We start from the raw sequence: 27,681 nt of genomic DNA on the forward strand, positions 1-27,681 counted from the left end.
ATAGTCTCATTTATTTGTATTTAAAGTAAGTACTTCTTATGCTACTTTAAAAATAACTCCAGAACACAGAGTAAATAAACCAGCATGGTGTTCTGGACTTGAATTCATTGATAGCCTTGAACCATCATTACAAGAGTGAGGGAGTGGCTCTTTCAGCAGGTTCATTTAGGAATTCTGATTATGACGATTTTGGAGCTGATTCTCATGGTAATTTCTTTGCCAGCTATTGTATGATAGTCTAAAACTTCACTGTCTTCATCTTGCGTTGGAAGAAGTTGCAACCTTTTCTTGGTCGCATAAAGACCATATGAAAATGAGTATATTCTATACCTACTATCTTCTTTAGCTTATATAGGATTTAACTTGAACCATTTTCAATGAGAGTAAAGCAAACACAATACTTTTATACTTATGATTATCTTCCTGGAGTAAGTATTTTCAGCCCTGGAAATCTGTGTCTTCTGTTGGATCTGGTGTCTGTATTTTGTTTTTTCAGGCGGGACCAGAACCAGTGTTGATGCCTAGTTGAAAAAATGTGCATCTTTTAATCTCAAAATTTTTTGGTAAGAACAGCTGATGATGCCATCTGTGCTTAACCTGCTTCAGCAAACAGATGTGGATTCAGGTTCAGAGAAATTACCAAATTGTTGAGCAAAATGAATTGCGTTAAAATCTATTTTCCAAAGTCATAACAAATCTAGTGGTCTTGTAGGAAAGCAAACTCAGGGAGATGGAAATTTTCTTACTGAGACAAGGGAATTTTTTTTTTCCTAATAACATATTGCAGAAGAAAATATTTACATACTGTGATATACAAATACTATATATTTGTGAATGTTCCTCTTTCAGATCTAGTCTTGATAAATGCAGGTTATCTTCATTTAGTAAGGTTTTGTAAAACACTCATTTACAATGAAACACATTCAAGACAAAGCTAGCTTGCCAAGTCTCAGTTTCAATCCATAGAGTGAGGGAGATTCAGATGTTTCAAGCTTTGCATACAAGCAGGAATGGAATTAAAGCCAGCATTTAACTGCACTAGGAAATACTTTTTAGTTATTTTAAACTGAGGATGCTCATTCTGTGGGCCATTTTAGGCAGTATGAGACACAAGAACTGCCTTGGCACACAATTCTCATTCAGCAGATAGTCGTTTGGACACCCTTCTTTGCTTTGTAGCTGCTTACAGGTAGCCTCTGTTGTTGACCTCAGAACTGCCTTTTTTTGGACTTCCATATAGTTATTTACTGCAGGGGAAACAAATCTTTCCATTTCTGTCTGTGTTTTGTGGGGTTGGCTTTGGGTTTTGTTTGTTGGGATTGTTTTCATAACTGAAGAATCTTAGTTCTTCTGGAAAAGGCTGTGGTCATTGTTTGGATTTGGGGGTTTGCTGGTGATGCTGTAGAGGTTTTTTTACTGATTGGAGTAATCACACTCTTAAAGTAGGTTTGCAGGTGGTTTTTATCCTTAACCACTTTAGTCCCTTTTAGAGTGCAGGGGATGGATATTCATACCCTCCTACCTAACAGATACCTGGGCAAATTTTAGCAGTTGAATATCAAAAATAGTAAAAGTGGTTTTCTGTTGTGGTGACTGTTCAGAGCCATGAAGTTAGCTGCTAACAGAAAACAAACTTCTTCACCTCTCTGCCACTTCGAATCTAAACCTTTGAATTTGTATGACTGGAGTAAGTGGTCCATGCTGCACCTAATGATTCCTCTTGTTATTCGGCTCCATCAGAAAATGGATCCTGTAGCAGATTGAGCCTGAACTTTAGAAAGTTACTCAGTTAACACTCCTTTTTGATATAAATATTTTAAAGATTGTACAAACTGGATTAATGTTCCTCTAGGGTAATTTTAAATGAAAATTTGATGACTTATTAATATCTCTCTCTTTCTCTCTCTGTTTTTTCTTTCTCACACTCTTTCTTTCCAAACTTATTAATCTCTCCTCCTTTTGTCCCTCTCCTCCTTTCTTTCTTTCTCACTCTCTTCCCCCCTCCTCCCAAAAATATGCCTTTACAGAAACATAAGGTAGATCTTTTCTACAAACTGCGGCATGTGATGAATGAGCTCATTGACCTACGTAGACAGCTGCTGTCAGGTCACTTGACACAGGATCAGGTGCGGGAGGTCAAGAGACACCTCACAGTGAGGCTGGACTGGGGCAATGAGTAAGTACAGGTACCAGCTGGGTACTCTTTGTTCTAATTACTTTATTTTAAAAAAACCCAAACCAACAGAACAACTTTCTCCTTCCAGTAGTACTTGTATGCAGGTAGAATATTTGATGCTTTGGAAATCAAGTACAACTTTTATTGCATAATTCTTCTCCTATTACTTTAAAATGAGTTGTTTCCTTGTTAGCTGGCCTTGTCTAAGGTTGTCTGCACTTTGGAAAGGATTAGCTCGCTGTACCCTTGTTTTTCCAGTTGAAGTATTTTAATGATTGGTGCATTAAGTAGAGATGCTCACTTGTTCACAGTGACATAGGAGCTGAAGCTGTCATCTTTAGGTATTTTTATGTAACAACATTTCTCAGAGGTTTAGATTCTCCTTGGCCAGTTCATGTTGAATTTGTGGAGGGTTTGCTTTAGAACCAAAGATTACTTCAATTCAGATAAAAGTTGAAATTTAATAAATTGCCATTAGACAACAAGTAGCTCTTCCCCTGAATTGGCTTTGTTTGAGATACAGTGTGTCAGACAGGTAAGTTTTTCATGATATACACGTGACCTTTTCAAAGGAAATACCACCCTCCTCAGGCACAGTGACTGCTTTTCAACTAGGAGTAGGATTAGTGCTAGTTAACACACGCGGAGCAGGGAGAAATTCTCTAAGTTGCAACTAAGAGAGAAAGTTGCAGAATCCCAGCATGGTGGTGGTTGGAAGGGACCTCTGGAAATCGTCTAGTCCAAATCCCCTGCTAAAGCAAGGTTGTCTTAGAAGGCAGTTATCTGTCACTAGCAGACCTTTGTTACAATGCTGTTCCTTAGTCACCTACCTCTGGACTCTCTCGGAGAGACGTACTTGAATACATTGATGAAGATTTAGTTGTCTCCCATGCTACATTTTATTTCTCTCCTGTTGGAAAAAAAGCTCTGAAGGACATAAACTAATAGATTGCATCAAGTCATTGTTCTGCAGTGCACAGTTACAGATATTTTCCATTATCATTCCCAGAGGAGTAAATGGGAACCAAGAGACCATTTTTTAACATTTTTGCCTAGATGTTTGGGCTCAAACAGTGTATAGATGAAATTAGCAACAGGAAGCTGAGAAAATGATGAGGTGAGTAGACGGCCATGCAGCACTGGTAAAAAGAAGTTACTTGATGAGGTGGCTGCACATACATTTCTTTTTATTATTATTTTTTATATATTTTTTAAATGTCAAATAGTTAAAGGTGAAGTACTTGGAAACTACAATGCAAATCTGATGCATGACAACTGTGGGGAAGCGTCAGTGAAATCTGTAAATTTAGCTGTGCTCTTGATTAAATTTATCTGCTCAGGATACTTGGGTTTTTTACTACACAAGAACAGTTACTGACCTCCCTAGAGAAGGAGGTATGGTGTAAGAGAGACGTGCTGAATCGGAAGAGGGTATCAATAAAGGAACTGCATAAAGAGACACATGAATGAAAAGGTACTTCATTAAACCTTAACACTATGCAATGCTTAAATGCAAATATCTGGGAAATTGGAGAGTTTATAGAGAGCATCTGTCAGTCACCTAGAGGCCAGCCCAGCCCTAACTCTTGGCAGAAGGTCTTCTTCCAACAATGGCTCTTTTCCATAGAATTTTTGGGACAATTCTGTCACTTTCTTGTATCTCCCTTCTCTGAGTTTTATCATGACACTCGTGCTGACTATGATTTTCATATACATATTCACATAATACTGCCCTTTCTCAAATAGCATTATAATGTTCATTGCTTACTCTGTCCTACTTGAGATTTGCAAATAAATGAAAATTGCTATTAGCATGCATTAATGTTAAGTAAGGAGCTTAAATACATCCAATTTGAGCCAGTCTTCAATTAGTACAACTAATAGGAGACATTCCATGACCAGGTAGCTTTCAGGAAACAGGTGAACTTAGACATCTAAGATGCAGCATGTGTGCTTCTTCAGTGTAAAGCTACTTTTATCCTGACCTTAATCATTGATGCATTGTATTATGTGGGAAGGGTGCAAACATGCAATTCACACTTTGTGTCTCCGCTAGTGGGTTTCTTTCAGTTGGTTTGACTGGTGTCAGTTTCCCTTGAATACACTGGCAGTCATCCCTGTGTTCTCACAGGAGTTGGTAGAAATCAAGGGGCAGACACACTTTTTGGATTTGTAGTTAAAGAAGTGATTTAGACTGCTTTCAGAACTACTACAGTGAACCTTTTTTTTTTTTTTTAATGCTTAGTCTAAACATCAATAAATTTTGCTCTAGAGTTACATCTATTTAAAAAGTAGCAATATAATTTATTCTACAATTATTATTGCTAGCCTTTTGTAGTGCTGCTAGTCGTTCTTAAAATACAATAACCATTTCCACTTACTGTAACAATTCAGTTTTCCATTGCTTGTACGTTCTTTCTCCCCAGTACAAAATATGATCCTGGATGAATCCTTTTTGTGATGCTGTGTTACTTCTTCCAGGTACCCTCAGTTTGGCTTTCTATTCATACAGCAACCGGTATTGCTGTTGTGTGTGAGTACATAGATGTATATTTACTGATATATTTTGCAACTGCTCAAAAGAGCAGAGTTTTTCTACCTTCAGATGAGCATCTTAGTGGTTTTAGACTCAGTTTTGAGCACTCTCTGTGTATTTTGGTGCAGCAGAGAACTCACACATGATCACTTTTCCTGCATATCTTGCTAGGTTTTATACAGGATATTACAAATAATTCTGTGGATTTTTTAAAATGTTTCACTCTAATACAGTTTATTAGAATATTGATCTGTTGAAGTCTGAAATACTATTGGAAGTGTCCAATGGCTGTAAATAATAAGGAAAATGTTGTAGAGCAGGAAACAAACATTTGAAACTGAAGTCTGCAGTTCATCATCTTACTTGAAATCATGTTATAAAGTGAAATCTACAGTCCTGAATTTCATTTTTAATCACATTGCAAGTGAAACTGAAACCTGATTTTGAGATTTTTTTTTTTAAATAAATGGGTTAGTTTTTCAACTTTGACTAATGCTTAACATGGGAAGTCCAGATTGAACTTTTTTTACTACCAAAAATTGTTTGAAACAGTTGAAGGGGTCTGCCTTACAGAGCTTCTGTTTGAAATGTGACTCCTCTTTCTGCTTCAGTGCAAAAAATAGCAGCAATATGTGCATACCTCATTTACCAGAAAGGCAGATGACCTCTGATTCGTAAGTTAAACTACTTTGAAGAAATCTTCATCTTAAGTGAGCTTCAGGATGGATTCTTTCAGATGAATACCTGTCAAGCAATACCTGTCAGAAAGCATCCAAATTTCTGAGTGCAGTCACTTTCCTTTTATACCAAGAGGAGACACTTCTTTCCCTGTAAACACAGGATAGATACTTTATGTTCACTCTCAGAAACAGGGTAGAGGAGGGGGAGCCAGCTATACTTCGAGATTTTGAACAGATAGAAGCCATAAACAAGAGGAGTTTGAGTGCTTATGTCAGTTTTCAGTCAAAGAAATCTTCCAAATATTTGCCAAAAATTCTGCACAGATAAATCTGCAAATAGCCAAAAGTTCCAAATGAATATTTATAAAGAAACACAGGGTGGGGGGGAAAGAAATCTTTCACGCTGCTGTACAAATGAACTGAAACGCTGCTTTAAAGTCATGGTCCTTCTTTTACCTCAGAATTATAGTTGGAAAGACAGTGGCAGTTGCAGTGTTAGAACTTGTTAACATGCTAGCTACTAACTGTAGAAGGAGTGGTATGATCCAGTGAAGTAAACTCAAAGTCCTATATTTCAGTGCTCCTATCTTTAGAAGATTATTTTTGGTCTTTGAGTGACTTATCCTCTTGTCATGTTTTTTCTTGACATAACAGGAATAGTAATTACTTCCTGATAGTGTTCCAACAATTAGCTTAAAGTTGGTAAAATGCATTTGGAGATAAGTATTAAATGCACATATGAGGAAATAATGTACATATCTGGAAATTAATTTGAAAATTGAACTTTTGTTACAGTAGTTGTCACAAAGGTGACCAGGAGAGAACAATTTAAACAACCATAATGAGATGGCTTTTAAAAGGCTGCAGAAAGAGGAGTTGCCATTTCTGTCTATAGAATATCTTTTTCCCTCTGCTGAATATACTTGTGGTAATAATTGAATAGGGACTGAAACTGTAAGGAACTCCTGTGATTGGCAGTGTTTGAGGAAAACCTGAATAACTTCTCCCTCTGCAGTCCAATACTTCCATGCACAGCAGTGTTTGCTGCCCTTCCCTTTATCAATTCCTTATTAAGAATACTTTTAAGAAATTTTAAAAAATACTTTTCTGTGTAGGTGCCCCTGCAGTTTTGTGTACAAAATAATTTAATTCCGCCAAAGTATCGAGTTGTATTGACACAGTCTAATTCTCACAAACATGTTTTTCAACTCTTTCATTTTCCATGGATTTTTATTGCTATCAGGATCATTTCCCTTCACGACCTTTAATAAATGCATTTATGTTACAGAAATATGAATTATATTAAATGAGGGATTGATATAGTGAGAGAAGGAAAATGGGTGGCTACAAAGTTAAAGCTTTTAAGGAGTGAAGGTGAAGTGCATGCTTTTGGAGCAAATGGGATGAGGTCTTGCACACTGGAAATGGGATGAGTTGTCCCAGTGTTCAAGACTGCATGTGTGTCTTAAGGACATTTTGTTAGTTAAGTGAGATATTTCTGCAAAGTTCTTCTAGGAAGAGTTGTTGTGACTTCTGGTTTTATGAATTCCAAATGCTGTAACATTTGTACTACAAAGAAATAAAAATATTAGAAATTAGGATAATTGTTTGAAATTGCTGTTAAAACCAAGCTGATTTGCTCTAGAAGCCTGGTTAACCTGGAGTGCAGTTAGTTGTATGTTCATCCCTTGCAGTGTTAAAAATTCTAGTGTTTCTGTCTGTCAGCTTGTCTTCAAATTACTTGACAGAAATGTATCTAGAGATTTAGTGGTGGGTTTTAAAAATATTTATTTATTTATCTAAAGGAAGGAAAATTCTGAAGACTTGTGTGTCTGTAGAAGAGGCATATCTAAATGTCAGCTGGATTTATTCCTTATACGTGCTATCAAGAGGTAATTGAGGCTTGGAGATATTCTGTAGGTATACTTGGGAAATATTTTTGAAAGGCAGTTGAATGTTAAAGCTGAATAAAATAAGCACATGAATTTGCTTGTAAAAGAAAGTATTGTGGAGAGAGGAACTGTCAAATAAACAAACCAGCATGTTATCTAATTTTTATGCATGCTAAGTTTTGGAGAGATGCTGATTGGCAGCTGGGCCTCATATATTCCCACAGTGTTTGATAATAGAGAGTGAAAGTGGGCCGCTGACTCTAATTGCCATTTCAAGCATTATGTTGTCAGTCCTTCATGGACAAAAAAATAATTGATACAAATAAGATGCATAAATCTGAACTTCCATCTGTACAATAAATGACAGCGTGTTAGTGGTAAAGCAAAAAACCCACCTGTATTTCATGAGAGCATGTGTTGTGCAGGATCAGAGAATGAGAACCTTCCTGGCTGGAAATCCGTAGTATTAAGGGATTTAAATAAAAATAGGATGTCAGGAAAGTTTCACAGGGATGCTACTGCAGTGGTGTTGAACATATTACGAGGTAGAAGATAATACCTTTGTCATGTATTGAGTAATGAGTCCGAGCACTGTTTGACCTCAGTTCTGTAGGGGTTTGTAATGATGAGAATAGAACAAAATCAGGCTAGAATTATCCTGGACAGTTGTTCTCTTTTTTTTTTTTTTTCTGTAAAACCTTAATAGTGCTTTGGAAATGCATAGAAACTGTAATGCACTTAAAAGTGGTTTTGAGGATGTTATTAGGAAACAATTTGTTTATGTCTTTATTGAAGAGAAGGTCCTTTATGAATATACTTTAGGAGGTTAAACCATAACAGGAGTACACACTCATGTAAACGGCAGGGTAATTTGGAAGTGATTTAGATACTCAGATTCAGAAAAATTACCAGTGAGTATGATGAGCATTAGTATGTTTTAAAAGCTTTGAAGCGGACTCTTGCATATTTCTGGTTTTACACATTACCATTTTTTCTTCTTCACATTGTTGGACTTTCTATTTTAAGTAGGCTCAAATGGCAGCTTACAGGTAAGGATTCCCTTGTGCCTTCTGATTTTAATCTTTTTCATTTGGTATACAGACACAGTAATTATCGTCTTTGCAGCTGCAGTTTTCAGATACTGGTGTTGGGCCATGGATAACTTGTATTTGAGAGGTTTAAGCAAAACAAAGTGTACAAAAAGGTATATAACCATCACTTTCACAATTTAGGCTTAGAGTTTAGAAAATGGTATTTGGCATGAAAACTGCATAGAAGAAGGAAAATTGTTCCTTTTTTCCATTGAGAGTATAATTGATTTTGGCAAAGAACTAAGAAACTGCAGTTTATCAGTACAATATTTTTGTTAATTGCCATTGCAATTATAGTTCTGCCTAATAGTTGTTTGCCAGCAAGTGGACCCGCGCTGAGCTATGTTTATGAGATAAAATCGTTTAGGGATACCATTAAGGAAGGGAAACCCAAATAAAGTTTCAAAAAGAATTATGGAGTTGGGGATCTTAAGAGAAATGATTAAGTACAGTGATCAGCAAAGGTAACGGGGCTTCATACAAGCCACTGCTTCTTCCTTGCTGTTGTTTTAAATTAATTGCTTGGAAAGAGACACTGTATTGCGTGGAGGCTTCTGTTTATTGCACCATAGAATTATTCTGCAGTACTTCAGAGGCTTTTGCAAATAAAATTTTTCATTTGCCATGTGCAGATCGTTTTGTGCTCTGATTACAAAACTAAATTGACATTTGCTTTTATAGTTGGCAACAGAAAGAGTGCAAAGGCGATCCAGAAGGGCACTTCTTCTGAATCTTTTTCTTTAAGACTATTAAGAATCCCAATACAAAATATCTGTAGTAAATGAATTACTAAAATTACATAAGATGTAAGCAGGAAAATTCATTTATGTCTCTTTGATTTTGTTCCTAATGTATGTGTTTAGAAAAGTTTTTTGTTAATAGTGATTTGAACTCTGAATTCCTCAGGACTGAAGATCTATGAGCAAAATTTGGGTTTTGACACCTTTTAGGTTGTGTTGCTCTGCAGCCTCTCATTATTAATTAATTGTTAGTTATTGTTCATTTGTCTAGTTGCAAAATACCTTACTCTGTCTACTACTCACTTACTGCTGTGACCTGAACTGCCTTCTTCAGTACAGAATTTCTTAACTAGTCATCATCTTTTCACTGGTGTACTTTTTTAAAGAAACAGTTAATATATTTGATTTGAGCCAAGATTTTATTTTGATTCAGAGTAATTAAAAGGGTCTTTAATGTGTGTGTGACAAATGTAGATAAAAATTCTTGCTGACATTGCAGTTACTGCTTTTTATTAAAAATACTGTGTCTAGAAAGGCATAAGGGTGGAGGAAACACCAGGAATGTGACAGCAGCTTCCCAAGGCATAGCTTCTATTTGCATGTTTGAACAGGGTTACTAATAGAACTTTTTCACTATGTAGTAAAGAAACCTACTCTAATACTGCAGCAGAAGCCAGAGTAGTGACTTTGTTTGCCTGTCACATTTACACGTGTGAAATTAACTTGCTCTGGGCACTGCGCTAACATATTGGCCAAAAGCTTCAACAAGCATTAATTGCTATAGCTCTGCTGAAATCAGTGAATAAAAAGCAACAGGTTCGTGGTGGCTTTTTTGCTTTGTATTTTAATTCAATTATAAAGATTATCTGTTTGATCAGATTTACAATTTCAAAACGACTGAAATAGTTTAGTATTTCTTGTGTCCTTGCCCTTGAGCACCTGTAGTAGATAACAGTGAACGCTAATGTATTGCACTGACCACTGTCCCTTCCTTCTCTTTTGCAGACATTTGGGGCTGGATTTAGTTCCTCGGAAGGACTTTGAGGTTGTGGATTCAGATCAGATCAGTGTTTCAGATCTTTATAAAATGGTAAGAAATCCATGGGAGATTCCTTAGAGCTTTCACTTTGGGAAGGAAAAAAGGGAAAACATTTCTAGTTCTTACTCTTACCTATTCCTCTTGATTAGAACAATGTCATAAGCTGAATGTCTTTTTCATTTGCACTCTAATCATCAGAATAGTCAGTGTCTCCATTACCCTGAGGTTAGGAAGAATGCATCAACTTTCTTATGTACATTTTAATTTCCATTTGCAAAGTAACGTGGCATGAAAACTGGAGGGAGTTTTTATTTCTTTGTTAGTAGGACTAGGTAATACAGTTAACTTCGTTTTGTATCATAGTGTAACTGTAAAGGGAGGAACAGCTTGTAATGTTCAGTGGAAAGTAAGTGAACATCTTCTCTGAGATGCTACTTTATTTAAATTAAAACAAAAAACCCAAACCAAATCAAAAACACTCCACAGCAGTTACTTCAGTACAACTTCTTAGCTTAGTATCTTTCAAGGAAAATAGTGGGGTTTCTACATACATACATACACTCAACTTCTAGTAAACTTTTAATATCATATTTTAAAATGTTTTTGACTTTCAGCTGTCTGAGATTAGGGAGCAATAGATCCATGTCTAGGTGGGGGCTCTTGATGTGCAAGATGTACTTTTCCCTGAAACAAAATCATGCCTGATAAGCAGGCTGTGTGCTGTTCTGTTTTGTATTATTTGCAGTATATAACAGTGGATTTCATGGAAAGAAAAAAAAATAGCTACATAAGAAATACTGAAGTACTTTACTCTATAGTACTAATTTTTAATGTTTGCTCCTGATTTGTTAAATCCTGAGGAGTTTGGTGCTATTGCAGCCGTTATCCTTCAGCTACAGTATAGAAAACTCCATACAAAATTCAGTCATTAATGACTCAGAGGATGAAAGATTAATTGCTTACAGGATTGCTTTATTACTCTGTTTTCTTTCTGGAGATTTTTTTACCTCTGACTACTTGTAGCATGGCAAATAGCTAACACTTAATTTTCAGAGTGGTCTGATTATGTCACCCATCTTAGTCCTGAAGAAAATGTCCACAGCACAGTTTGCTGCTCAGATCCCTGCTGGTATCAGGACATGACCATTAGTCAGTTCAGACGACACTGTTGCTTTAATTTGTGGATTGAAGAAGACAGTGCTGTCTAATCTCGTGTAGTTCATAGTCAAAAGGGTATCTCAGGAACCAAAACAGATGAAAACCTGTTATTTTTTTAACTGTGGCAGAAATTGAAGGAGGGACGTACTGGTGGGGTTTTGTTGTTTTAGGTGTTTTCTGTGTAGTTTGGGTTTTATTATTTAACAAAAACCCAGGGAGAGAGAGTTCCTTACTCCGAGCAAAACGCTTAATGGATTCTCAGATGAGCAATGAGGTTTTATGTTGTAAAATAATCTTGTGGGAGTAGTTCTGAGAGCCCAATTTACTTTCTCATATTTGCAGGACTGTAGAATGTTAAATGTACCATAGAAAACAGCCTTGTATTAACAGAACAGTGGATGAGGTAACACATTAGCCTTTCTCATCTGCTACAACAAATTCAGGCATTTTATCCAGAGCCATTAGACTTAGCAGTTCCTTACTTGGTAAATTTTGAAAGTTGAACATTGGGGTTTAGCTCTCATTTTTGTGACTACTGTATGACCACTCTATTAATTTCTTTATCACAACTGTTGTGCTTTGTGTACACCTTTTTCTCCAAGCTAAATACTGCTGTCTTCAGGATGTGCAGCATCTGTCAGAAATTGTTGCTTCCGCCCCGAAGGAAGCCCAATTGCCCTTTGCTTACGATAGTGTTCATGATTTTAACTAATACTGTGGAACACTTCAAAAATTTTACATTACCTTTGAAATACATTGTCAGAATTCTGCCACAGAGCTCAGTGCTGGAGTTGCCACTAGATTGAGGTTGTCTTTTAGCAACACAAGTCCAGCAGAATGCCTAAAACACCTGGATAGCTCTTTTTAGTGAGAAAAATTACAAGGCAGAGATGTCTAGAGTCATTTGCAAAAAGCAGTAATGTTCGAACCTGGTGGTTAAATAAGTTTAGCTTTTCTATCAATTCATTGATTTGTGTATGCATCTTCAGGATAAGTTCAAGAGGTCCATGAAAAGCCCAACTACTGACTACAGTACTGCTAAATCTTAACTATTCCTTTCAACTATTTGAAAAACTACTCTAAGTTTTACCTGGGTTCCTAATAAATAAGCAAGTTTCAAATTAATGCTGCCATCACCTCATGATTGCTTGTTCTATATTCAGATGGAAAAAGGAGATTGATAGGAATGAGTAGTTATAAAACTTGAAAATAGAGACTTCCAGTTGCCTGAGCTCTGCTAAAAAGCAAAACAACTGGACACAAACTGTGCAGGAAGCTCTTGAAATCTCTTTGAGATTTTTGCTTGTTTGTTTAACAAAGCAGATTGACAGAGGACAGATTTGTGCACATTTGGTTCTAATCCCTAGCAGGAAGTCGGTTGGAAATAGGAAGATAGTCTCAACCAAACTGCTTTCTGACTTGATAATTGTAGGCTTCACTTATCAAGCATCATTAGGAAAGAAAGGATGAACCACAATGAAAACTAATACTCGTAGGTAAGATATCATATAAAGCAAGTTTGATGGGGGAAGGAAGAGTTCCTTTTTTTCCCCCCCTTGAGCACTGGTAAGGTGGTAAACTGCCAAATCACTAACAGTACCTGGGGAAAAGTGAAAGGAGTTACATCTGAACACCTCATCAAGTAGTAATAAGTTCCAGCAGATTTGGACCTATATGCATTTCATTTGGAATATCTAGAGAAGCCATATCAGGCATGTTAGTGGTAATGATTGGAAAGAATGGGTAAGGTTCTAGAATACTGGCAAAGGACAAGCATACTTTACATCTCTAAGAAGGTGATGGAAGAGGAGGAGCTGGTAATCATTCTGTTCCTGTAAAAAAAATGCTGGAATAGAAAAAAAAAATCTTAGTTATTTATAACAAGAAGGTGAGTAATAGTGACTGTGATCTTGTTCAGAATAAGCAGGTTTTAAAAGTTTCAACTTACTTCCAGAACATAAATGAGTCTAGTGGATAGAGGAAAAGCAGCTGATGGCATATTTAGATTTTCATAAAGATTTTAATTGCTTTTTTTTAAAATTGGAATTCTCTTAAGGTTGTTAGTTCTAGATGAAATTACTATAAAGTAAACAGAAAGCTAATTAGAAAAACCTATGCACAAAAAAAAAAAGGAGTGAAGAATGGTTGTGAATAATTTGGTTAAATTTGGTTTATAATTTGGCCATTGGAATGTGCTGCCCAGGGAGGTGGTGGAGTCACCATCCCTGGAGGTGTTCAAGAGGGGATTGGACGTGGCACTTGGTGCCATGGTTTAGATAGGCATGAGGTGTAGGGTGACAGGTTGGACTCGATGATCCTTGAGGTCTCTTCCAACCTTCTTGATTCTTGATTCTAAATAGAAGGAAGTTAAATAGGGATGAATCAGGTTAATTTATTGTGGTCATCTTCCATTTTGTAGTGCCTGATGTTTCAGTAATGACAGGATGTTGAAGCAGGAAGTATGCTTACTAAATATGCAAATACCACAGTGTAGAAAGTGGCAGTACATGGAAGGGAAGGATCAGAATTCCAAATAATGTAGAGAAATTGAAGAAATTATCTGAAAAGTGTAGGATACAAGTGAGAACCCTGAATGCAAGGTGTTAACTTCTGCAGTCAGGTGTGGCTTCTGAAGTACAGGTTGGGATGCTATAGGCTTGCATGATTTTGTAGAAGATTGGAGTATTACAGTAAAATTACAGGCTGAAGTATTTTCATCTTTTTATGCTAATGATGGATAAGACAAGAATACGTGGGTCTGGATTACAATGACAAGGATTCAGTTGAAGCATCAGAAAGCACTTTGAAGAAAGTGCTGAAGTGGATGAACCTACCTATTAAAGTTTACACCACAGTAGCAGGCAACTGTCTTTTCTGGGAGGAGATAAAACTGGTTTCACTTTATTTTTCAGAGGGAGGGTGTATAATTTCTTAACAGATGACAAAAAGATAAAACAGGCAACTCAGTCACCTGAACTTGGAGGGTTTTCACTTTTGGATGACAGTGCAGTAGTTAGACAAACTGTGGAGCTGGAGATCATTATTTCTTCTACTGACAGTGTGACAGAGTTCCTGTGAACATAAACAGATGTTAAAATATGCCATTTAATATGCCATTTAATATCTTCTTGATTTAGTCTCATTATGAAATTTCTCTCCCCTTTTGTGATAAAAGGTCTTATTTTTTGTGTAAAAGACAGTGGCGTAGTTTGGAAAAAGTATTGCTGAATATATTTTGTGAACTATCTTTTACTTTCATCTCTTTGGAAGCTATGAAATCATCAGCAGGTTGTGCTGGTGATGCTGTGTATGTTTGGTCGGAATAAGATGTTGGGTATTTAATAAAAAGCTAGAGATGAGGTGAATGAAGAGAACATTTACTAACATCACAGTGTTACTGTTTCAAATGCCAATGTTAAGATGAATGTGTGTAGAACAGGCATGGCAGAATCATTAATGATATGGTTTTAATGCCCTCTGAAAGCTTTTCAATTTAGATTAGTATTTAAATCTACCTTTGGAGATTAAATTGGTTCAGTGAGACTTTGCAGTCCATTTTCTGATTATAACATCTCCTTGTGGTATAAAGGGCTTTAAACACAGGATCATCCTCTGAGTTCTGTTTGGGGGCGTAGGACTTTGTAGTGATGCCTTTGTACAGGTGTAAGCTGGAAATGTAAATGAGTCTTTGAGCATTTATCAAGGATTTTGTTTTCTGATCAGAGCAAAAAGTTTAAACAAAGCCTTAAATGCATACCTGTTTTTAGATCTCTTATGTTTTTAACGAATGCACCTTTTCATAGCCAACATACTGGTCAATGAGGATTAGTGGTGAGGTTTCTCCCATTTAGCAGGAGAACACATGGATTATACAGTATGGAGTCATGGACTTCTCAGGAAAATAAGGTGCATCTACAGTGTTGGAAATTCTGTCTACCTTGTGACAGCCATTTACATTACATCACCTATAAATTCAAGTAGTTAGGCTAAGAAATGACTTACATGTGAGAAGCCCGTAGGGGAAAACCAGTGGTGTTGTGAGTGATGATACAGTGTGAAAACAGGCTGTCCAAAGTTGATAATGGTCTTGAACAATTGTATTTTAAAACTGTAATTCTAATGCTACACAATGTCACAGAATCACAGAATGTTTCTTAGTTTCAGAAAGGTTTAAAACTTACTATTTTGTATCTCCACAGCATTTGTCAAGTAGACACAGTGTCCAGCAGAGCACATCACAGGTAAACGTGGTCTACCTAAGATTTTTTTGTTGTCTTTATGTATGTGAAGGTATGATGGAGATGATTGGGTAAGTCCGTACATGTAGAACACTTTCTCGGAAGATTTACCAGGTAAATAACTAAGGTCCTTTTTCAACTTCCACTTAGGCATCTTTTCCTTACCTCTTAACTGCTGTTCTATGTGAGTTTTCTTTCCACCTGCTAACACATGGTTTAGTAGGCTTCTGTTTCACATAACCTTTCTGTAGTGGTGTAATTCTTTCTTGATCATGAAATCTGGGTCTGATCTTTCCAGGAGAACTGTGCTTCCACAGGTACTTGTCTTTAAAGGATGAGGATTAGTGTCGATTTAATTTAAAATCCAGAATAAAGTTAATTTTAAGCTCAATTTTTTTTTTTTCTTCTTGTTAAACTGATACAAATCTGGGTTGAAAGTCTGATAATGTTAGGGTTTTCCTTGTTAGTATCAATCTGTTTATCTAAAGGAGAATAGCCTAGTGAGCTTAGGATATGACACCTGTTTATTAAGATCGGCGTATAATGGATATAAAGGGCCATAAAAATTAAAGAATAATTTTATTTCTAATTGGGCTTTCCTTTCTCCACCTCAGTTTTCGATATTGTAAATAGTTCTTGATTATACTGAGTCAAAATGCAAACCTTTCTGCTATTCGACTTCATTGATTGTTCATGTTAAGCATTATTTATAATAAAAAGAAATCTCAATGAAGGTTGAGCTTCATTAAGATTTCTTTTTGTTACACCCTGCAGGGTGTATTATCCTGTAATGACTGGTTCTAAATGACCTCTGTAACTGAACTTCAGCTGCTGAAAAGAAATAGTAACAACTATTACGCATAATACTCTGAAATCTGTCTGCTTTAAATGGATGTTGTCACAAACCACCCTAGCACCATCTTATTATAGCTCATTTTCAGTACCAGAATCAAGACATTATTTAAGAAATAAGATGGACTTGGTTTACTTGTTAAAAATAAATTTCAAATGCATAAACCACGCATCTCGTATTTGCCTGCTTCTTGTTGTGGTTTCTCAAACTATTCAAATTAAAAATGGAAAAAATAGAGGCAGAAAACTTAATCTGGCATGAGACTCTAAGGGAGAACATACTTAAGATTAATCTTTTACTTGATGGAGAAAGGAGAGTGGAATCTCAGTTAAAATATGTCAAGTCTTTGATTTGTGAAGAACTAAAACTCATTTTCATGGCTTTCAATCAGGTGGATACGATTCGTCAGCGTCATGGGGAAGCTTGCCGAATGCCAGTGCCTCATCACTTCTTCCTCAGTCTGAAGAGCTTCACCTACAACACAATTGGAGAAGACACAGATGTCTTTTTTTCGTTGTATGATATCCGAGAAGGCAAGCAGATCAGGTAGGATTGTGAGAACTGAAAGCTTCCTAGAAAAAAGAAATTATGAACAGAGCAACTAGATTGGAGAAAAACCCTTCAGCTGTTCTTGTGACGCAGGTGAAAGGAGAAATCACAGGTTGACAGCCCTGCAATGCATAAATGAGAATGTCAGCAATAGTAATCACTGTATATGAAATTTAGTGCTTACATAGAAGGAAAGCATAAAAGACACAGAGCAGTTGAATTCTGTTTAGTTTTCTCACTCGGCCTCCACACATTAATGAAGATCTCAGTGTTTAGTAGCTGCCTTCTTAGGGCTGTTATTTAAGAAGTACTACTAATGGCAGGGCCACACCATATGGCTGTTTTGAGTGAGGTCTGCTGTGTGTTTGGGTGCTGAATTGAGGCTTTTGAACTCCCATCCACTCCTTGTCTTACCAGCAGGTTACAGTATAGCTTGTTCTCATTACTGTGCTAAAGGATAAACTAAAGGGTTCATATTCATCCCTGCATCTAGACAGACAACTGTGCTGCTCAGTACGTTGAGGTAATTGGTACTAATGTTAGCAAATAGAAAATGTGCTGTGTGTTTTCTTTACAAGCATGTCTTGAAAACATCAAACACATAGGAGATGATTGCAGCATATGCACTGTCTTGGATATTAAGTCAGGGTAGCTTAGTCTGATCTAAGTACAGGTTGTTTGAGGGGGGGGGTTTCTGAGTTTTGATTAAGCCACATCCTGACAGTGTGCACAGACCACATTTGCTACCCTGGGGTCAAAACTACCAAGGGGTCCTGATCTTCAGCAGATTAGCTATGGATTTGTTCCAGGCTAAGGAAAGAACCCCAGAACGTTCTTGCCTCTCTTTGGAAGAACATTATTGAGTGAATAAAGTTCATCCAAGAAAAATGAAAGTACAGTGATAACAGTTTAGTATCTCTTCACAATACATCCCACTAAGAATGATCTTTATTAGAAAGCTGTAATGGCTTGGCTGTGTCTTATAAATATGTGCCTTTTAGTTAGAAAACTTAAAGATAATTTTGCAGAATATGGCAAGAATTTCAGCCCCACAAGGTAAGAAATGCTTGTTCTCCTGTAGTTGAGGACAGGCCTAGAATTACTCTATTGATAGACTTAACAGAAAATAGGTGTTGAGAGGAAAAGGTGCAAATGGCAAATCAAAATAATATCACTCTCAATTAATTAGTTCATACCACAAAGCAGTAAAACATTAAATTATTTAGAGAAGAAAGCTGCAGGGTGCTGCCATGGCTATGGAAGGCCTCAGAAATTGCTTGAAAAGGAGATTAATTATCTTGGGCTGCAGTTTGTCTAGTATGTAAACACTGAGTGGGAAAGCCTTAAGAAGGGGTTTTGATAGTGACAACAACAGAAAGTTACAATGGTAAAAGGTACAAAGAGTGATTCTGGCAAATCTAAGTACGTTTTATGTGCAAAAAGTTGTTATTACTTAACTCTTCACCTTATGTATTAGCAATCTGTTACAGTGAAAACAGTAGAAGTTTTACATTTTTAGTTCCCAAAGAGGAGTGGGGGCAAAATGTGTAATGAGTCTGAGCTCTGTTTTAAAAAAGAAACTTTAAAAAACAGGAAATAAACACATTGCTACAAATTTAGAATGGTGGGTTTTTTATGTACTTCAGAAGTTCACATATCTTCTCTATGCCTTGTGAAATAGTGCATTAAGGTGAAAAAGCAAGCAAAGCTGCTTCATGCTACATTCCAAATGAAAAGGACAAATTGACTTTTCTGAAATGGTGTAGAGGTTGATAAATTTCTTACCCAAATTTCAGTGTTTGTAGTTTGGACATTCAGTAGAGTGCAAACCTCATTGAACCTGTTGGTTTGAATAGTTATTTCCCAGTCAGGTTAAGTGAGGAATCAGTGAAAGTTCCACTAGTTTTCAAGAGCTGATGCAATAGCCTGTACCACCTAGGGGTTAGCCAGCAGAAAGCTGGAGCAGCAGCTGAAATACACTTTGAGATGTATTCCTAGGTTGTGAACACAAGGTACTGTAGCTGGAGGTGAAAAAAGGGAAAAGTTACTTCAGCTTTAACAGAATTATAAAAGGAAATATTCATAAGTAAATAGAACTGGACTGATGAATGTTTGCCTCAGTAACTTCTTTCAATCTACAACAGAAGTAACCTTTAGGTGATGGCTCAGACCAAAAGGGATGAAAGGTTCTTTGTGTGCTTTAAAGCGTTTGGTGGGTTTTGTTGCAAAATTTCCCCCATATTTTTATGTACAAAGGCATCAGGCTTTCTCCCTAAGCTTTAACACTTCAGTTTTTTCATTTTTTGCTGTGCAGAACTTAGTGGAAAACCATGAGAAAATTAATCTAGTTTTGATTACAGTAGATAGGGAAATACAGTCATGTTGTGAGAAGTACCTTGGAATAAATGATTGTAAAATGCTAGAGTTCATAGTAACTGGAAAAGAAAAGAAGGAAAATGTTAATGTAAAGATGGTGAACTTCAATCAGGCAGGTGTCAATAAACATCAAAAAAAGATAGGTAAACTGATACAGAGCATGCCTCATGCCTCAGCAGAAGAGAAGCGTTAAGCCTGATATGGTAAAGAGGGAAGATAAACTAAACTGAGTAAAACAGTGAGGTTTAGTTACTCTTAAAATAGCTCTTTTTTTGCTGATAAATATATGGAATTATCCATAACTCAAAAATTGCACATTCAAAAGCATACCATTTTTTTTTCTGAAAATAGGCTTGAAGAATCCACTAAGTATGAAAAAGGAGAAATAAATCTCAGTTGTTGTTTTTTTTTCTTTATTAAGTTTACATTTAAACATGTATGGGTGGTTTATTTTGCCTTCATATTAAAACAAATTGGATGTTTCTCAAACTATTTTACCAGTTATCCTGTTTTACTTCACTTAAGCCTCTTACCATCTAGATATATTGTTAATTATTGACAGTGAATAGAACAAAAAGAAATTCTGATGTGTTTGAATTTGCAAAACTGGAGCTGTTCAATAATTATGCATGGAAAATATCATGCATATTTGTGCTTGTAACTCCTCCATTCACCCACTTACTATGCATGTTCCGTGCCTGTTATAATAAAGGCCTCCTCGTGACTGGAGGTTTGGTGGATGTGTGAAGTACCCATGGTAGTGTTGATGCTCTGACAGAGGAAGTCCATGTGTACATTGCTCATACAGAATATGCTCAAGAATTTGTTAGCTGTGAGACCGTATTTTCTCCATGGCAGCTGCAGGAGGCATACATTTGCTGATGATCTCCTCTCTTTAGTACACAGCATTATAAGAAGACCTTGTGATTTTTCAGCTGGTCTGTTCAGTCAGAATGCAGCACTGCTTGGGGTTTTGTTTGTTTGCTTGTTTCTGCTGAGTGTCTTTTCTTACTGTCCTGTTACCTTGGTGTTGCATTCTATGGAATACAAGGATGGTACACCCTGACATGCAGGCAGTTTAAGCATATGTATCAGGTTAGCTACCTGAGAGGACTAAGAAATTGCCTGGGCATGCAGAGACGAAATTGGAAAAGCAGAATCTCAGCTGGAGTTGAATGTAGAGAGGGAGAGAAAGATACAGCTTCTGCAGGGATTTTTAGATGTAAATTTACAGTAAAGATTGGCAGTTCAGTATGTTGACAGTGACACAGTAATGAAACTCTTAAGGCTTTATGTCACTGGCGTTGATTTTTTTATTTTTTTTTTTTCCAATACATGCATGAAGAAAGTATATTCTTTGGTTTGCACCATGCAGTAATCAAAAGTTTAGTTCCTGCTCTTGTGCCATCCGCATTATTATTAGCTCTTCACTTACAAGATCAAATACTCTTCAGTGAGCACCATACTGCACATTCTATTTTCTCCTTCCTGTTTATGTAACTCTTTTTTTATCATTCACATTTATTATTCCATTCTGTCTGTTTCAAAAATCTGTGTAACTGTTCTTGCAATGTCATCAGGGTGTTATCTTTATTTTTATTTTGGAAACTAAGAAACAGAAATTCCTTAGCAATTTTTCAGAACATTACAGAATCACAGAATCAAGCAGATTGGAAAAGACCTCAGAGATCATCAAGTCCAACCTGTTAACCTAATACCTAACACCTCATGACAACTAAACTATGGCTCCAAGTGCCACATCCAATCTGTTTTTGAACACCTGCATGGACGGTGACTCCACCACCTCCCCGGGCATTCTCTTTCCTTGATTTGTGTAGAACAAGGTAACTGAGAAGCAATCACATGAAACCAATTAAGAAGGTACCTATGGACAGGTCAATTTTACTCAGTTTAGAACTACTTCCTCTTCTACTCTGTGCTCTTGTAGGATTTCTCTGTGTGGGGCTCCCAACACATTGTGTTATATTGTGAGATACATTAAATGTACAGTTTGTCTAAAAAGCCTATAGTATAGACATGCTAAAAAATAAAAATAAAATCTAGCTCTATAGCTGGAAGAGTTTAAAATTAATGAAAATATACTCTGAAATGTTACCTGAGGAACAGTGAAGGAAGGGAAGTACAGTAATATGTGCTTCCCCGCATGATCTTGTAGTGCCCCAGGAAATGTGAGAAAGCTTGCTTCAGCTAAAAGTTAGCCAAATTAAAAAAAAGAGATGGGATGCAATAGAAAAAAATACGTTACTTTTTGTTTTGTCATTTTTCCTTGGGGAGATAGCAGAGATGAGGACAGAAGAGGCAGCAACTATCCTAACCAAAGATATTCCCAGCAAATATTAACATTCTAGTTTACCCAAATAACAGTGGAAGCTAAGTGAGATGCTGATGAAGCCATGGAGAATAATTAGCATGATCTTCATGGTGATTCTGTGGATCCACATCTTGGTAACTTTTCTCAATACTGCAGATATTTTTAAGTGTGAGCATCTTATTTTATCCATAAATAATTGCTAGTGATCAGAATCCAAACTTACTCAGAAGTGTGGCACTTTGTGGGGTATGCAGGGGGAATAGAACATGCATCCAGAGAAGCTGTTGTAAACAGAGGAGTTGGGAGGAAAAGAAATGTCTTCCATTGTCAGGGGAAAGTTTTATGGCATATGCAGTATGGTAGTGGTGAGTAGGTCTACGCTCAAAAGGTTAAAGTTGGATTTTGTATTACATCCAGCTTACTATTTTAATACATAAAAAGACAAGTTCAGGTTTGTCAGTTTTTCCTGAACATTTGCTTCCTGTTATGAATCCTTAGGATGCTCTGAATCCTGAAATAATCATCAAGCAGTCTTCAAAGCCTTTATTGTGATCTGGTTTGATATGTGAGAATTCTTCTGAAGATTAAGGGTTTGGATTTCCATGTCTGTGGCAGAACTAGAAGCCTGTGTCACTCTGCAACAAAGCTGAGTTTTTTTCTAATAAGTGTGATACTCTTAAGTAAAACCAATCAAATAACATTACAAAAGGCACTAATTTTCACTGATCCGTTTACTTGTGGCTGCTAACTATGCCATGGCTTTTTTTCTACTGCTTTAGAGAAGGTAAAATAAAACAGATGCAACTGGACTGATGCTATCAAATAAAAATTTGGTTTGTTGGATTTTTTTTTATAAATCATAAAATTGAAATATCTTATATGGGACCTGTGCAAATATGAGGAAGATAAGAAAAAGAATAAAAGGATATGAAACTGGGAGCGGGGGGGGAAGAAAGAAGGTGGTTGTTTAGTGTTGGTAAGAACTGTTCCTCATGTGAGGGTGCACAGGAATCATGCAGATGGTGTTCGGTGTGTTTCAGTATGATTTTGTTTGAGAATTTGGTAGTGTCTAGGCAGCACTGTGGGAATTTGAGTGCTGGCACTGGGAGGCGGGGGAAAGAGTTAAGCAGAGAATAAATGTTTGCCTGCAAGTGTGGAACCACGGTATTCCTTCTGGTTAAGTACTTTCCAACTGGACTCTGAAGATTCTTAATGCATGGGAAGTTTCAGAGATCCCAGGTGATGATCAGGTTCAAAGGGCATATGTAAATCTGTGTAGTGATCACCCATTTCTCCTACAGTACAATGGAATGAGGGGAAAGATGTTGTGTAGTTAGTGACCTTGAAAGCTGTGACTACTTCTCATGTATGCATGAGAATTATCCCTGCAGTTTTTCTATAGGGATCTCATTTGAATAGTGCCTCTCAGTTTCCTCATATTTATCTTGCTTTTTTAAAAAATTCTGGTGGTTTTTTTGTTGTTTGTCTTGTTTTGTTCTCAAACCATTTCTTTCATTTCCTTTTGCATCCACCCATCCTTCAATATTTTTTTTTTTTCTCCGTCTGGTCTTTATTCTTTCTCTTTGTTGTCAGTGTAAGAGAAGCAGCCAGCTGGAATTAGTAGAAGTTCTTCCTCTGATTATGATTTCAAATAATTTGATTTGGAAAGTGAACACTGGGGTTTTTTTAAAGGGGAAGAAAAAGATCAGCATTTCACACCTGTGGTTTTTTTACCTTATACTAAATTATGCCTTTGGACTTGATCTAAATGACATTATGTGTAACCTTACAGAACGAGCACATACTGTGTTCTTGTCTTACTATTTATGTGGTAGAAACATGACTGCAGATAGTGTGCTCAGACTTTCAGATATGAGGGCTCCTGAGAGATGTTTGCTGTAATGCAAGATGTCTGTCCACAATTTTGTACTGAAATACTGTGTGCTACTGGAGTATATTTCATTCTTTCGCACTGTAGGTTGATGTCGTGATAGGCATTGTAAGTATAAAACATTTGCATAGTAATGTAAGGGAAAAACCAGCAAATGCTCATACAAAATCCAATCAGAAGGTATGGAATAATAAATAAATAAATAAAACACACAAAACCCCCTCCAGGAATAACAAAATGCATTTATAAGCCAGACATCTGCCTCAGTGCCTTCATTTCCCTCCTCTAAAGCAAGCAAGTCAACCCAAAGGTCTGTGTTATATTGCAGGCAAGGTTGAATTCTGGTGATCTCATCTGCTCTTAAAACGAATCTGTTAGGTAGAAGTCTTTTCTGCTATGTTTTATTGGCCGGTAGTTTCCTAGCAGCATCATGATGGAAGTTGATCTTGACTAGAAATTACAATTAGGAAAAGATATGTTGGCAGAATATTTTCCCCACAAAGATTCTACCTTAGAATTCCAAATTTTGCGCTGTTCCTCTTTGCCTAGGAAAATAAGACACAATATCTAGAAGGAAGTGTCTGCTCTGAAACAAGGCTTTATCCTGCAGTGCTTAATATATAACTGCTTGTAGCTTTTCTAATGCAAATCAACATTTATTAGGTGCACCACAGAGATAGACCTTATTCCTTTAAAAATAAAAAGAAATCTTTTGAACTGCATGAAGCACCTTCATTGCCTCATTCTTGCCTTTTTGATTCTTGCCTCAGACTATATAGAAGTATTAACGTGGTTAACATCTAGCCCATTATAAAGCAATCTCATTGTGTTTTCTTGAGATGCCTTTTCACATTCTTCTCAGTGAAGTATAAAATTGTAATCCAGCAGATGGCTAGGTAAAACACGTGCAGAAATGTGAGAAATTGGAGACCCAAAGTGATTTTTTAAACACTAGAAATGTAGAAGCATTTTTTCGACCCAGCTGCCAGTTTTCAATGCAGAGCTGGGAATTTGCTAATTTTGAAACATCTATTTTTGTGTTAAAATTGAAAGGCAAAATGAGGGAAAAACACGACCTTCCTTTTTAATGCTGTTGCTAATAGGTGATATGGAAAGATGTTTTTCATGGCAAGGAAAATGTTTGTGGGTTGGTGTTGGGTTGAATGTGAGTAGTACAGTCTGTCTTGTATCTTCTGCCTTAAGAATTTAGCTCTGTTGACAAAACAGCTCTCAGGAGAGAAATGTGATTTGGAAACATAATTATGGACTGAAAAAATGTTGTGTATCTATATCATGATAGTTGGATTTAGCTATTCTAACACAGGATCATCTCCCATTCTTCCAAGGCCAAATCAAAATATTTTAAGAGGCACTGTTCTATTAATACTGCTCAGCAGTTGTGCATGGGTTTTAACTGCAGAAGAAATGTGGATGATCATGAGATACTTTCCAACCAAATTCTTTTAACTGATAAAAATTAACAGATGAATATATATAAAAGTTTGAAATATTATACATGTCAAAACCAGAGAACAACGTGATTGTTATTTTAAGTGTATTGTCTACTTGGCCTTGTAAACAGGCTAATTTCCACTGCATGACCAAAGTGGTTTTGGTGTGACCAGTGTGTGAATGTGTTAGAAGAGTTTTCTCAAGCTGCTACTCACTTGTACAGTCTTGTCCTGTTCTAGTACCTCTAAGCTTCCATAACCTGCCATAGGTGTTACTGGATAGGCAGAGATCACAGTACAGCCCTTGGAGGGGAGGGGACCATAAAAATGAAATATGATTGTTTTGCTGGGGTAGAATAAAATTCACCACTGTGTAACACTGGATTTTAGAAATTCTGAGTTTGTAGGGCAGTTGACTTTCACTTTTTCTATAGCAGAAGTTTTTCTGAGGCTGTAATCCCTAATTGAGATGTCAGAGTACAAACCTGTATGCCAAGCTCTGGCAGCAACCTTGAGAAATTGACAGGAGCCCTTCTTCTCTCTCTGTATTGACAACATTTATCTCCGTGGTTCTCATCATCACCTTTTCTTGACTTTTAAGATGCCAATAGAGATGTTTATCAGCTGCTTAAAAGTGTTAGCAAGAACAGTGTAGCTAAAATTACATCGTGTTTACATGTGTTATCTTGGAACGATTCTCTTGTAAGGCTTCCTAGCACAGACAATTAATATCTGGAACTTTCATTTTAAACACTAAGCAAACTAATGAAAAAAAGATATCCAACTGACCACAAGTTCTTTCTGAGTAGGCATTGCAGGATCAGCAAGCTTAGGGGAGAACACCTCTACAGAGCAGCTCCACATTCTCCAGAGCTGTAGGAACTGTATGTGTTCCAGAAATCTGCTTGGGGAGAGGGAAGCTGAGCAGCTGGGAATGGCAAAAGGCTTGGAGAGATGGAGGCAGGTGAAGAACAAACAGGAAGATAGGCATTAATAAGATCAGAAATGAAGACAGGATTACTGGGTAAATGAATATGGTTGAAGCTGAATAGTTGAAAAAGAAAGTAATTTACTAATGTTGAAAGATCCACATTAAAAGCTGTGGCAAAATGGTCTGACTGCATTCTCCCCCAGAGCAGGAAACTGACCTGAAGATCCCTTTTTCTACATTGCTTCTCTCTTCAGTTAATAGCTTTGGGAGTGATGTGGCAGTGTGTGTCTATTTATCCCCTGCTATTTGCTTTAAAATATTATCATGTTCCACTGCTGCCAGTTGGTATGTTAGGAAGTGGAAAATTGTACTTTATTTTTATTGTGTAATTACATGCTAAACTTTCCATTTGTTATGATTTTAATAGCAGCCTTCTTATAGCTGTTTTAAAGTAGAAAAGTTACGTCACTGACTGTCTCTAATGATTTGTCTACTGGGAAAAAATAACTGTGTTTCATTCAGAATTATTTGTTTAATATTCAGAGAATTTTTCTAGGGATTAGTCTTACCAACTAATGAGGTTTTTCTCCTGCTTAGTCATGAAAAAAATCCCATCTTTTTAATTTGTACTCTTACTGAGCAAGCTGATCTGTTGGGATAGTTAATCCTCTGTCATTTCCTCTTACTACTCTAGTTTGTGCTCTTAGTATTTTAAGGAAACTCTGGTTTTGGCTTTTGTGCAATAGATAATCCATAACAATAGTAACAAGGAGGTTATCACTTCTTGATCCTGCTCAAGATGAGCTTTCTTGAAAACCTCATCCAGTAAGCACGCATTAAGGGATATTGCTCCCCACAGCAGTGGCTTGTTCTGATCACTCTAATAGGGAAAGTATGTGGAGATGTGAAGTCTACTGCACACACATGAAAATGGACAAAGAGGCTTTCTAATCTAGCATGTAACTTTTAGAAAATAAAAGTTTGCTCATTGCCAGAGACATTTAGAACCTACAGAGTACTTTACATGGGGGTTGGATTTTTTTTTTAAAGGGCAAAAGAGGAGAAATACCTTTTTGTTTTCTCTACCAGTCACTTCAGCTGACTTTCATTCCCTAGGTGTCACTCTCAAATCTGCATTTGCTTAGTTTTCCTATTTATCCCCTTTCCTGTTAATGTTATATATCTCAAACTGTTATTATCTGGGTATGTATATGAAGGTTGCTGTAGAGATGTAAGTGATGTTATTTGGGATATTAATTCTTTCCTATAAAACAAGCTACCGAAGAGCTTTTACAGAAGTTGAATCTTATCTCCTATCTTCACCACCACCCTCCTTCCCAAAAACATTTTTCAGGTTGGGGATCAGACATGACATATCTGTAAGCAGGGATACAGATTTTTCTGCAGAGGTATTTCAGGCTTTTTAGTTGTTTAACAGGAAGAAACCAATTATTTGCAGGTATTCGAAGAGAGGAAAGAACAAAATGTATCTTGAACACACAGAGGTAGCAGAGATTGTGCTGTCACAACTGGTAGGATGTGAATACACATCATTAAAATGTTTAGGTGAACTACATAGCTCAGAGAAAGCAATTACAAGTAATTTTCTGTCTGTAGGAAGGCCCAGTGGAATGAATACTGCTCTTCATGCTCAAGGTCTTTCTGTTGCAAAATTCACTGTCAAAACTCAGTTCTGTGTTTCTGACTGAAACTGTCATGTGCAAAGCCAAGTAACAGAGAGCTGTGGT

At 36.7% G+C, this 27,681-nt stretch overlaps 1 protein-coding gene across 1 annotated transcript in view; it reads left to right on the forward strand.

Annotated features, from left to right (window-relative positions):
- Nucleotides 1-27,681, forward strand: part of DOCK3 (dedicator of cytokinesis 3) — a 207,249-nt gene that overhangs the window by 72,408 nt on the left and 107,160 nt on the right. The window contains 4 exon segments of the mRNA XM_054387218.1: nucleotides 2,028-2,176; nucleotides 10,121-10,205; nucleotides 15,512-15,553; nucleotides 16,795-16,949. Coding sequence (XP_054243193.1) covers nucleotides 2,028-2,176; nucleotides 10,121-10,205; nucleotides 15,512-15,553; nucleotides 16,795-16,949 — 431 coding nt within the window.

Source organism: Indicator indicator, chromosome 15 (genome assembly GCF_027791375.1).
Source record: "Indicator indicator isolate 239-I01 chromosome 15, UM_Iind_1.1, whole genome shotgun sequence".
NCBI lineage: Eukaryota > Metazoa > Chordata > Aves > Piciformes > Indicatoridae > Indicator > Indicator indicator.